Genomic DNA, 13,651 nt, shown 5'->3' on the forward strand with positions numbered 1-13,651 from the left:
GAAAGAATGTTTCCTGCATGATTGAAGATCCTTGTGAGCCAGTAATTTAAACAACAGCTCTCCCTCCTCCGTGGAGGATGATGTGTGAAAATGCGTGAATCCTTTTCAGGTAAAAAATTAGAACTATATCATTATGATAATCCTGAAATAAGAAAGGTGCACAAACACCTATAGAAAAACGAATTTCAATATTCTCCAAGGATTCATGCTTTGTTATTCTCTTGCCCACTCATTCTTGTCATAATCTTTTCAGCAGAAACATCATTGGATGAAAATTTGATAATAGCCAGGGATCCTCTCAGATTAACCAACTTAACCCTTTTCATTGTTTTCAAATCCAATGTTCGGACGAGAAGTCACCTTGAATTCCTCTTTCTTGAATTCCGATGTTCGGTAGAATCAAAAGGTTTTCAATTCATGGCAAATATCTTCAATTCATAAGAAACCGTAAGCAACCTGAGAGAGAGAATAGACTTCTTCCCACAGCTAGACCAGAGCTTTAAGATTGGATTCGGATACTGGTCACTCTCCTTGACACCGTTATCATCATCGTATATAAGTGAACGCAAGGGAGTATAAGCACCTAATTTAGGACAGGGAGAAACCAGGATTTGCGGTTGTTCTTCAGCTGAACAAGTAACATGCTTGATAGCAAAAGAAACGCTGTCAATTGGGTCAACCCAGAACTTGGAGACATTGCGGAACCGCTAGAGCGAATAACGGGGAGTCTCAGAAAGATTTCGTAGACGATCTCTCAAGGAATGCACGGACTTTGACATTTTGTGACTTCTATTATTCTTTGATCTGTAAAAACTATTCGAGTATCGTATATATTTGTGGGCAATTCCGAAGGTATTTGTATCAGACCTAGGAGACATATATGTGATCTCATAATTCTATTATGGTATACAACAATTATATTATTTTAATTATTTTCAGCAAGTATTTTAATTTTTGTCAATTATCTAAGTCCTTTCTATTATTATCGACGTACAAGTTTTTTTAGTCTAGTGGATTTATTCAATTATAGATAGTGTTAGATAGTCTTTCAATATTAAAAAAACCCTCTTTTATAGTTTCTTTTGAAATTATCTATCAAAATTTCTCTAATTATATCATAATAATCAATGTATTAAGTAGATGAAAGATATCCCCTCTGTCCAAGAGTCACAAATAAAAATCGGAAGGGCAAATTTAATAGAAAGAATGAATGCTGGGTTTATAAGGTGATAGTGAATACAGCGTCTTGGAAGATTCCGTATTGGAAAAATAAATAATCACAAGCGGTTTGCAGGAGGTTGAAGTGCATATGATCCTGCTGAGATCGTCTACTAACAAATCTTCCTGAGACTGCCTGTCAAAACACTTTTGATTTTCCATCGTGCCTCCAAGATCTGGCACATTGCTTCAGCAGCTCAACGACCAAATATTGTATTCTTCCAGTACTCTTGCCTGATTAAAGGTGGTAATCATCTGCATAAGACTGCATTCCCTTATATATGCCGGTAATTCATCAAAGAAAGTGCGTATTTGAATACAATATTAAGTGTTTTATATTAGTGAAACAGAACGCCATGTTCCCTGACAAAGTACAAGGGTGAAAATTTATTTATTTGGCTAATTTGGGATCAAGAACAATACACTGTAATTCTTGTAGGTAAAAACCATTTAAATAAAACCCTTACAGATGGGAAGTGAAATTTATGATTACACTGACTACAAACTTGTTCTCAGCTCTAGCGTTTTTTTCCAAAAGAAAAAGAGAAGAAGCTGCAGAACCAACACAATCAATGAGTACTCCTACTAATCTACGGCCTAAGATAAACCAAATCAGCTGTCTTGAGGAATTGGCACCTACGATCCTCCTCTGCTCCAATTATGTTGCCAAAGTGTCTGAGGGAAAGAATGTTCGCAGCGTAACTGTAGTTTCTTCTGTTATAATCCACTCTCTGTGGAACCTGCAGATTTAACACCTCTCTAGTTTTAAGGTCAAAAACAACTACAGGCAATTTCTGGCTACAATAAGCATCAAGAACAACCCCGGGACCCCAAGCTCCTACATACAAGCAGAATTCCTTGATAATGAGCTCACAGTTATGCGTTATTTTGTACTCTTTAACCCACTCTTTCCGATCATAATCTTTCATCATCCATATCTCAATGTCTTCGGGAGTCAGAATCACAATAGCCAAGCATCCCTTCAAATTAATCATCACGAACCTTTCGTGTTCATATGACAAAGAACCAAAGTCTGGAGTAGGGGTCCGCTTGAACTCCTCCTTTTTGAAGTCAAAAGATATTATCACACAGTTATCAACGCCTTTTCTTTGTCCAAAACTGAAGTGATCATCATCCGCCCAGTGCATGTCTCCATAAGCAGATACTCCGTTACTCATGTTGTCTAGATCCTCAGGGGGAACAGAGGAGATTTCACGCCATGAACTCGTGCCCAAAGTGTAAATTTCGCTTCTCTTTCCAAAAACTCGAACAATCTTATATGTACTGGTCGTACCATCAAATCCCATTGCATAAAAATCTAACCAACTGCCACCAGTTGTTGCTTGCGGTAGCTCTAAAACCTCCTTTCTAAGTGGATTGCATAGATAAGCTTTCCCAACTCCCCCACGAGTGTGAAAGCAAAATAAACCATAAGCAGAGTGACTAATGAAATTGCTTTCTTGAATATTGTTTGGAAGCTCTAAAATTGGATGCGCGCTTCTCTTAATGATATTGCCATCTTCTAGTGTTAGCAAGTGAAAGGGGAAAGGAGGCTTACTTGCAAAGGTTAATTGCAGAATTTGATTATCTTCATCTGCAGAGGCAGAAGCAGAAGCAGCAGCACTGCGCTTAATAGCAAAAGCAAGACTGTCGATTTTGTGGAGCCAAATCTTGGAGACACACCGGAACCGCATTAGAGATTTAGCGGGTAATTTTATAATAATTTCATCCACAATCTCATCAGGAATAGAGGGTCTTTCCCTGACCTTCATTCTCTTCTCTTCTTTTCTCCGGGGCCCCAATAACCAAAGAAGAAGAAATCAGAAAAATATTAAAGCCTTAATTATGAATATACGAGGAAAGCCGAAACAAATACGAAAACTTTTTAAAGAAGAAATCCTCAATTGACTTAAAGGAATAAAAGTATGACCTAATCCTAAATAAGAAAATTAATGTTGACCCAATTAAAGAATTACTAAAATCATTTGGACCCTAATTCAAAAAAGGCCACGGCTAGGCTACGTTGGACCAACTCTAACATAGAGCCAACAAATATAAAAGTGCGATGATAGCAACTCAATTAAAGAATGACAGCTCCTCTAAATTTTGATCGCACACCTACATTTGCTGGATCTACGTTGGAGTTGCTCAAATAGCCGAATTCAATAAATAATCCAACTAGAGAGAATCTATCTATGTTTCTAATTTAATGGCAATTGCGTGTATCTGGGTTGGATTTACCATGTCCATCATGAATCCATATTTTCGGCCCCCATAAACGTAAGGGGCCCAATTGGCAGTTTCTGTCAAGTCTTAATTCAAGGAACTTAATCAAGAAGTTTCCTTGTTACCTACTCTTGCTCGATTTTATACTCTTTTTGTATAAACTATCGGGTTGTAAATTCATATAATAGCGCCCTCGTGTATTATTTTATTATTATTCATTGATCAAAATTTGATGCTAATATTCTTAATTTTTTAATTTCCTTATGTGTTTTTCTGTATTTTGAATTGTTGTTCTATTTATAAAATTTTCTGTTTTATTTCTAAAAGTTTAATTATTTAGGTAATTTATGTCATAATTTTATTGTGCGACTCAGTTTTTTAATAGATATGTAAATAAACTGAGGATTGAGGTTTTTAAGAAGTCTAATTTAAAGAGAATGTACAACATTTAATCATGATGTAAAAGTAGATCTTGTAAACAACCATGAAGAATAAGCATCATAATTTCTTATGATGTTAGAAGTCAAATCCAACTGACCAATTCTTAACAACTTGTGTTCTAGTTTCATCATCTTATTTTAAAATTTTTAAAAATATATTCTTCAAAAGTCTGGAAGAGGACGAAAGACTTCAGCAACTCAACAATAATCATTGTCCTATTATTATCCGAATACAAGTTTCCACATGCACAAAATATATTTATGATCAGCTGAATTTTGACTTATTAGTCAACAAGTTACAACAATTTATTACTAATTGTTTCAACCCTTTTTTGCTCATCCTAGTGGTTGAAATATTAGCTAAGCAGCCCAAAAGTGGGCGAATTGGGTTTCTAAAAATTATAGAGTAATTAAAACAAAATTCAATACAAATATCTATATTAAGCAAATAAAAAATAAATAAATATCAACAATTTAAATGTAAAGAGAGAAGGAAAAGAGAATCGAACACGGGATTTTTATATGGTTCTGCAAACTTCGCCTACGTCCACGCCTCCAAGCTCACTGGGCTTAAGGATTCCACTAATCAAGCCTTATACCTTAAAGCTTCAAAATCTTTAGAATTGACTTCACGGGTGTTAATCAAACTTAACAACTAGAGGTTATCCCAAACCTCTTAATCCAAGTGTTTTCCACACTCTCAAACACTCAATTTGAAAATTACACAAAATTTTCTTCACACAATGTATGTGTTTACAAGTGAAAGCCCAAAGTGTGATTAGATGAAAGACTAATCAAGTTTTAAGTACAAAAGAGATTGAGTATGCAATGACAAGCTCAATGATAATTGTAGAATCACTGTAATTTGAATTTGATTGAGTCTTTTTATAGTTGGAGAAGAAAACTAGTTGTTGTTAACTTTCTGAGCATAATTGAATCGCCATTAATTGCTGTCAGATCATTATTTTGACCTTGTGCAAATTATTGTTACATTGAATTTTGAATAGTCAATTTACCATTAAATTTAAGTAACTAATCTGCTTGGAGTTGGCTTACATTTTAGGATTATTAGTTTGCCGTTTAATTCCAGAAACTTGCAAGAAATAATCGGCTACCTATTTGCGCTAAACGGTTCATCATTTTCAATTAAATTGCTCTTTGGAATTTATCAGTTAGCCATTTTCTAATAAATGATTCACTATTATCTTCCAGAATCAAAATTAAGTATTATCTTTATAAAATTGGTTTGCCGTATCAAGATTAACGGTTATTCAATTTTGTCATGATTCTTAAACATGCCAAAAAACATCATATGACTTTAAGAACTTAAAACAATTTTAATAACTCCAACATTTTTAACCTAGTTTGTTATCATCAAATGTGGGCTAGAGAGCATTAAACATTTACTTGATTAGGAGATGGTGACATAGTGCTCAGATCAGTTAGGAAGCTGTGTGTTTAAGGGAACTCGAAGGGACGTTGTGGGGCCCAAGGACATCAGGAAGCCATGGTACGCTTACAAGTTCCTCAAGGAGCTCTAGGGAGTAATTAGGACCACCTGAGGAGCTTCGGCAACTTTAAGGATGCTCTTGAAGGAGTATAAAATGTACACAAATGTAAATATAAAGGGCACAAGATTTATGTGGTTCAGCTTATGACCTTCGTCTATAAGGAGCGTCTCAATAATTCATCCATTATGTAAAATATGATATTATAAAAAGGTTCTTTATATGAAATGGCTTTCCTAATGCTTCTTCTCAGGTTCCTAAAAGGGAGATCTATATTGGCCTATGGAGATACTTCTTACGAGTGTCCTTATGTATGGAGGGTAAAGGGGACTGGCTACATTGTGTTGGCCATGGAGAAGCTCATAAGTAGCAATTGCCTCTTAGAAAGATGAGGATCGAGATAAAGAATGAGGAAGACGATCTCTTATGGAAATATGATAATAAAAGTGGGAACCCCCTATGGTGTATGATGTATGGTCCTGAGAGCTCTAAGAATGGAAGACATAAAATGATTTTGAGGAAATGTGATAGGTCAAAAACTTCCATTTCTTAAAGAGAAAGAAGAAAGAGAATAAGATAAAGAGTGGGCTCCAAAGTGAAGAATCTCTTTTAGCGGTTCAAGCTTGGTTTATATAGTAGTGCTGCTGAGGGCACCCTTAAGTCCCTTGGAATACATGGCATAACTTATTTGGCTATGACCCGCCTCATGTAGAGGCATTTCAATATATTCTTAATTTATTCAAATATTTGGAGTGTGTCTCTAAAAGACCTTTGACGTTCTTTTATTTTAGGATACCTAGGGGACTTATGAACCTTTTCAACATGGCAAGCTCCTGTTGGTCCCTCAAATTGTGTAGGGATAATGTATGGTTCATTCCCATGTGGTAGGCTCATATTAGTTCTTTATGCTAGGTAAGAATATCAGTTGCACAGGGATGCTCTGACAAGAGTTCACACATTTGTTCAGGAGATGCATACCATATATTTAAGAATTTTTCAGTGGAAGAATTTAGATCGCGCTGAAGTATACACTTTAGACACAAAATCACGGTGTCTAATCTCATCAATTTACTTATATTTCCTAAAAGAGCAAGGAGTATTGGCATATGAGGACATGGACTGGATGACTTATCGTTAATGAATGTTGTATAATGAATTTTGACTTCAAAGATGAGAAATTTAGGAGAACTATCTCCTTCGGATTTTGGACATAAGGAATATATCACATTGACTTATCTAAGGGAAAATTAGATTATATGGAAAATCTAGCTCTATGGGGCAATTATTGGCAAAATTCTTTTGTTCAACTGAGTGATTTATATTTCTTTTTAACCTGAAGACAAATTGCATGGAGCTAGAATTTTTTTATTGTATGGCAAAATTTTCTGACATGAAAAGATTCAGAAATGCAAATGGCAGGTTCGGAAAATTTAGGTCCAACTTTCTTAAGACAGCTCACTTGTGTTATGCCTCCCTTTAGAATAAAGACTAGAATTTATGTTATGATGCTAGACTGGAGTCATTCCATTTTTCAGTTTCTCAAAAAAAAGCGTTTTCTCCTTAACTATATGTTTTATAACATTTCTTATCAGTAGCTTGTCTCTTAATTATTTAATTACACATTCTTTGGTATGTTTGAATTCATTTCCAATTTTGTTTTCTTTCATATGAATTTTCTTCAAATAATAGGAGTTTGATGAATATCAGAAGAGGTTGATGGTCATCTTATAAGATGAAGAAAATATTATTCTTTTTTTTTGGAAAATTATTTAAAGAGAAAAATAGAAGCATAAAATTAAGAACAAGAGTCTTGAGAAACAACAATCACTAATAGAAAAATGGCCTTCAATGATACTAAAATAACATAAGTGGTATGTGTTTGGGTATTAAAGATGCACTAGTTGGACATGTCCCCATTCCTAGTCGGGGATGAATCTCCTCGGCTAGATGATGTAAGCAGATTCCTGGTGGTGTATTCTCCATGGAGCACGTGATGACCAACCAGAAACGCGTACCGACCAGAAACTTGTCATCCAAAGAGAGGGCACGATCTCACGACAGTGCGACAGTTTCGCCACACCTTAAACTGCTGGGGAGAACATGATGCCCCATGTTTACCCACGTTGATTGTTGAGACCCATAATGACCCTTGATCGCTCGAGTATGACTGGGCGTAAGAAATTTTCTAGGGACACGAAGTGATCGCCTATAAAATCTGGGAAAATCGATTGAAAAGAAGAGACACAAAAAAACAAAGAGGGAGAAATTCTGCCAAATTGGCATCAACATTTAACTTCATAAAAGCCTCTAAGGCACCTTTCTTTGATTAAATTGCTGTTAGTTTGCACAACCCTAAATTATATAATTTTTCCGAAAACCCCGTATACTGACTTAAGTATCGGAGGGTTTTTGGCGAAAAAACCACCGGCGCCTCTGATTTATTTCTGTAAGTGCAGGTCAGGAAGGACGAAGAAAATCACCGGCGCCTCTGATTTATTTCTGTAAGTGCAGGTCATGAAGGACGAAGAAAATCACCGGCGCCTCTGATTTATTTCTGTGAGCGCAGGTCAAGAAGGAGGAAGAATGGTGATTTGAGTTTCAGGAGTTTGTGTAATTGCAGAAGCTTGTGGAGTGCAGTGTTTTCATCGTAGTCAGTACAATCGTTGGTGAGCCAATCTGGTCGGGCAAAGGTTGACCAGATTTCAGCATCAACATTTTGGCGCCATCTGTGGGGATTCGAATAAAAAGCTATCATTGAGAGAATAACCATTAATGGAACAGTAAAAGAGCAGTTATGGATGTGATAAGGGGTGGCGCCCTAGGGGGCGATAATGAAACCAATGAGGCAATCACCCTCCAGGAAATAGCAAATGAGGCCAGAGAGAAACTAATGCAAGAGCGAATGGAGAGAATAAAAAACCAAATGGAAACCCTTACTGCAATACTGCACGAGATGAGGAATGAGTGGAAAAGAGACTATGACACTGTCGTAACAGGAGGTGAAGCAGCTGCGGAACCCAGTCATCGAAGGCATAGGAACGAGGAAATTCATTTACTGGGGGGACTATCTAAAAGGGTATATATATATAGAGATGCGGTTCGGATTCTGGGAGAGCATGGAAATAAAGAGATGGACCAATCCTGTAGCGGGCGAGTCTTGGGAAGCGATAGCCTAGAAGCGAACGCTCAGGAGAACGATTTTAGACAGCGGTTGCATACTATTGAACATGAGCGCGACTAGGTTGCTGCGCGCGATCCTAGTCAAGCTTTGGAATTTGAGGGAGAAGTGCGGCGGCTGGCATAGATAATAGATTAAATGCAGGATAGGAGAATATCCCCTAGTTGGAGGATAATGTTAGACGACGAATCTCTTCTCTCGGTGGAAATCATGGGAACAATAATACCGAGGGATTTTCGTTTTTCAGACCTCAAATATTCTAGGAGAAGTGACCCGTTGGTGCATATTAAACGTTTCAATGATATGATGGAGGGGTTAACACCAGCACAAAGGTGTAGGGTATTTCCATTGACGTTGGAGGGACGAACCCGAGAATGGTATCGCAAGTTGCCGCGTGGAAGCATAAAGGGCTATGAGCAAATGTGCCAAGAGTTGGCCGAACAGTTCCTCCTAGCGGTAGCCCCAGAAGACGATTTAATAGGGATGAAATAAGAGGAACACAAATCTCTTCGAGATTTTGTGAAGAGATATCATCGGGTCATACTTGACTTGAGGGTCTTCAATCATCGCCAGGCATTGAAAGGATTAAAAGAAGGGGTGAGAATAGGTTGATTGTGGTACAACCTAAGGAACCCCATTATTCAGAGTTATTTAACGGGGTATGAGCAGACGAATAGGGATATAGAAATCGAGGAGGAGAAAGTGGCGAAAATAAAGAGTGAACAGTTGGAAGAGCTGAGGCGAAAGGAGAAGAAAGTACCAGGTATGAGCGTGTCAAGGAAGCGAACCAGAGAATCATCAGCAGGTGGGGGAGCATTAGCTCGGACTCGTCCCTACCAGATGGCTTAAAGACCGCAACCGTTCCAGCACGGTCGAGCTCAGCATCAAAGCTCCCCATCCTTATCACAACACTCTGAGGACATTGAATGTAGTTAACCCTAGGGTTGGCCGACCAAACCAGCCACCCCTAATGCCAACCCATGGCGATTTTTATGACAGCTGAGCAGTCCAACTGATTGACCAGAACCCAGCGTACAAGTAGTACACCCCATTGAAGGTTTATATGGAAGAGCTATATGAAAGGATTGAAAGGTGAGGCCTACTGTACCCCCTATCTCAGTAACCAAACCTGTTCATAAACGAGATGAAGGCCGATTTTGCAAGTTTCACGACACTCATGGGCTGATGGGCATACTATCAGCCAGTTCCACGATCTGAAAAACCAAGTTGAAGATCTGGTAAGTATGTCGACGATGTGTTTCCTGTTATGGATTCACAATACACATTGGGAGCTGAAACTAAGAGAGACCTGGAGCGTGAATAGCCAACTATCAGGGTAATAGCAGAAGGGCCAACACTGGCTAGTGATTCGAATAAAGCAAGAAAGAATTATGGAAGATATGCTCTAACCAGCAAATAGGTGTTTTTCAATTTTTCGATAGCCAAGATGGCGAAGGTGAGACAAGTTCCCATCATGTGGACAGATGATGATGAAGAGGGCGTCTTATACCCCCACGAGGACACACTAGTAATCAAGGCGAGTGTGGTGGATAAAGAGTTCCAACGGATACTGGTGGACACAAGCGGCTTAGTCGACATACTCTTTAAATCAACCTTGAATGAAATGGGAATTGCAGACCTGAAATTGGAACGCACGAACACATCCCTAAAAGGATTTGGAGGATGACAGTTTACTCCCATGGGGATTATTGAGCTGCCGATTACTATAAGCTCAAGGCCGTCTAAAAAGACGGTGATGTTGGATTTTATTGTTGTAGAAGAAAAAAGCCTCTACCAGATAATACTTAGGCGACCATTCATGAGGGTAAGCCAATGCGTCATATCCACATATTACCTAGCGTTGAAGTATAGAGTGAACGGGGTGGTAGGCATGGTGAAAAGTGACTAAAGAATGGCAAGGAGTTGTTATGCTACAGCTGCCAAGGAGACCTTACAAGTTACCGCTCTCGATAGCCGATGGGATTCCAGGAATGGTCGCCAGGAGCCAGCTGAGACTTTGGAGGAGGTGGTGGTGAACCAAGATGATCTGAGCAGAACAATAAAGATCGGATTCAGCTTGAGCCAGGCAATAAGGGACGGGCTGGTAAAGTGCTTACAGTCTCATGCAGATATATTTGTCTGGTCACATGAAGACATGCCAGGAATTGATCCCGGGATCACTTGCCATAAGTTAGCAATAAAAAAAGGAGCTAGGCCGGTGAGACTGAAAAGGAGGTGTTTTAACCAAGAGATGTACGAGACCATAAATGTCGAGGTGGAAAAATTGTTACGAGCAGGTTTCATTAGGGAAGCCATATATCCGGAGTGGATTTCTAATGTGGTACTGGTAAAGAAGACAAACAGAAAGTGGAGGATGTACTTGAATTTTACGGACCTCAATAAGGCATGCCTAAAAGATGGTTTCCCTTTGCCAAAGATAGATCAACTGGTTGACTCAACGGCTGGCCACAGCCTGCTCAGTTTTATGGATGTATTTTTTGGATACAACCAAATACCCATAGAGAAGCAGGATGAGGAGAGCACGATATTTATCACCAACATAGGTTTATTTTGTTACAGGGTGATGCCATTCAGTTTAAAGATGTAGGAGCCACTTACCAGAGATTGGTAAATAAAATCTTTAAACTATTGATCAGACGCACAATGAAGGTGTACATGGATGACATGATTACAAAGTCCAAGAACTTAGCAGATCATGTGCAGCATTTAAAAGAAACCTTTGAGATGTTGAGGAAGTATAGAATGAAACTTAATCCCGAGAAGTGTGCATTTGGGGTTTGCTCGGGTAAGTTCTTAGGATTCCTGGTGAGCCACCAAGGAATTGAGGCCAACCCAGAGAAAATACGGGCAGTAGTAAAGATGAAGTCTCCTCGAACAATCAAGGAGGTGTAGAGCCTCACGGGGAAGCTGGCAGCCTTAAACCGATTCATTTCAAGGGCCACGGATAACTGCCACCATTTCTTCCAAATTATGAGGAATGGAAGAAAAATGGAGTGGAAAATAGAATGTGAGGAGACGTTCAGGCAGCTGAAGGAATATCGCGCTCGTGCCCCATTATTATTAACTCCAAGGGAGGGCAATGAGTTATACTTGTATTTGGCTGTCTCTAAGTGGATTACCAGTTCGGCGTTGGTCAGAGAGGATGAAGGAAATCAACATCCACTTTACTACACCAGCAAAGCCTTGGTGGACGCGGAGACTAGATATCCCGCGATGGAAAAATGGGCACTGGCCTTAATAACAGCAATGCGTAAACTCATACCATACTTCTAAGCGCACCTAGTAATAGTAATAACGGATCAACCTCTTTGAAAAACACTCTTGAAACTGGATGCATTCGATGGCTTAGTTAAATGGTTAGTGGAACTGAGCGAGTTTGACATAACCTATCGACCTCGAAGAGCCATCAAATCACAAGCCTTGGCCGACTTTGTGGCAAAGTGCACAGAGCTTGATGAAGGGGTTTATGAGGGACGACCAGCCGAAAAAGAAAGGCCAGAAGGAGTGTGGTTGATAATGGTTTGATGGGTCACACGGTGAGCAAGAATCTGGAGCAGGGGTGGTGATACAGAGTCCAGAGGGTGCCGAGATCTCCTACGTAGTGAAGTTTGAGTTTTAACTCATGAATAACCAGGCGGAGTACGAAGCCTTCATTACTGGGCTTAGGCTGGCGCATGCATTACGAGCAGAAAGGGTCGAGATTCGAGCAGACTCTCAGCTCGTCTGTAATCAACTTAATGAGAATTTTCAGGCAAGAGGTGAAAAGATTGAGCTTTATTTGAAGAAGGCAAAACAGATGATTGGGCTATTCCGAGAGGTTGAAGTAAAGCAGATAGCCAGGATAGAAAACTATCGAGCAGATATGCTAGTCAGGATGGCTGCAGCTGCAGATCCAAAGTTGCCCAAGTCAATCCCACTGGAAGTGAGAACTTCGTCAAGCATTGAGGCAAAAGCAGAAGTAATGGGGGTGGACACTGAAAGATCCTGCATAAATCTGATTCTCTAATATATCTGTGATGGCACCTTACCAGTGGACAGAAAGCAAGCAAGGAGGTTGAAATGTTGAGCAGCTAGAGATACGTTGCTCGATGGGGTACTTTACTACTGGGGGTTCACCTTACCCTCCTGAAATGCTTAGATGACAAGGAAGCAAATTATGTGCTACGGAAACTACATGAGGGAATATATGGCAATCATTCGGGAGCAAGGATTTTGGCGTTCAAGGCACTGCGATAGGGATATTTTGGCCAACCATGCACCAAAATGCAAATGAGATGCCATAAATTACAAAGTCTGCCAAAGTTTCTAAGATGTCTTTGCTCAGCTTCTAGAAAAGCTGACTGTTATGTCATCTCCTTGGCCTTTTACACAATGGGGGATCGACCTAATTGGTCTCTTGCCCAAAGGACAATGAGCCGCCACGTATGCAATCGTGGCTATAGACTACTTCACGAAGTGGGTAGAAGTTGACGCTCTAAGCTAGATCACGGAGAAGAAGACGACCGATTTCATTTGGAAGAACATCATTTGAAAATACAGAATCCACTGCGCAATCATAACAGATAATGGAAGACAATTTGACAACCATAATTTCATAGAGTTTTGCCAAAATTTGAGTGTTGAATTGAAGTTGTGCTCTCCAGTATATCCCCAGGCAAAAGGACAGGTAAAGGCAGCCAACAAATTCATAGAGAGAAAGGCCTACCGGACAACACACAAAACCGCAACTGGAGAAACCCCATTCGCCTTAGCCTTTGGTCATGAGGCCGTGGTCCTAACAGATATCGAAGTGGGAACACATCGAACATAATATTTCAGTGAGGAGCAGAATGACGAGCAAATATGTATAAACCTAGATCTGCTGGAGGAGAAAAGAGAAAAAGCCTTGCAGAAGGTAGCTCGGTGTCAGTAGAGGATAATGGGCTACTATAACCAAAATGTGCGCATAAGGCAATTCTGAGCCGGGGATTGGGTGCTCAGAAAGGAGAATCAGAACACGCGATATCCAAACCAGGGCGTTTTTGGCCCGAACTGGGAAGGCCCGTACAGGGTAATACTAA

The 13,651-nt window shown here is 39.5% G+C and overlaps 1 protein-coding gene across 1 annotated transcript; it reads right to left on the reverse strand.

Annotated features, from left to right (window-relative positions):
• Positions 1-1,645: 1,645 nt before the first annotated feature.
• LOC18035655 (putative F-box protein At3g52320) lies at positions 1,646-3,036 on the reverse strand. Its single transcript, XM_024179318.1, has one exon. The coding sequence runs from the start codon at positions 2,988-2,990 to the stop codon at positions 1,809-1,811; it is 1,182 nt and encodes a 393-aa protein (XP_024035086.1). The 5' UTR covers positions 2,991-3,036; the 3' UTR covers positions 1,646-1,808.
• Positions 3,037-13,651: the final 10,615 nt, after the last annotated feature.

The sequence above is a fragment of the Citrus clementina genome, unplaced genomic scaffold (assembly GCF_000493195.1).
Source record: "Citrus clementina cultivar Clemenules unplaced genomic scaffold, Citrus_clementina_v1.0 scaffold_8, whole genome shotgun sequence".
In the NCBI taxonomy this organism is placed as follows: Eukaryota; Viridiplantae; Streptophyta; class Magnoliopsida; order Sapindales; family Rutaceae; genus Citrus; species Citrus x clementina.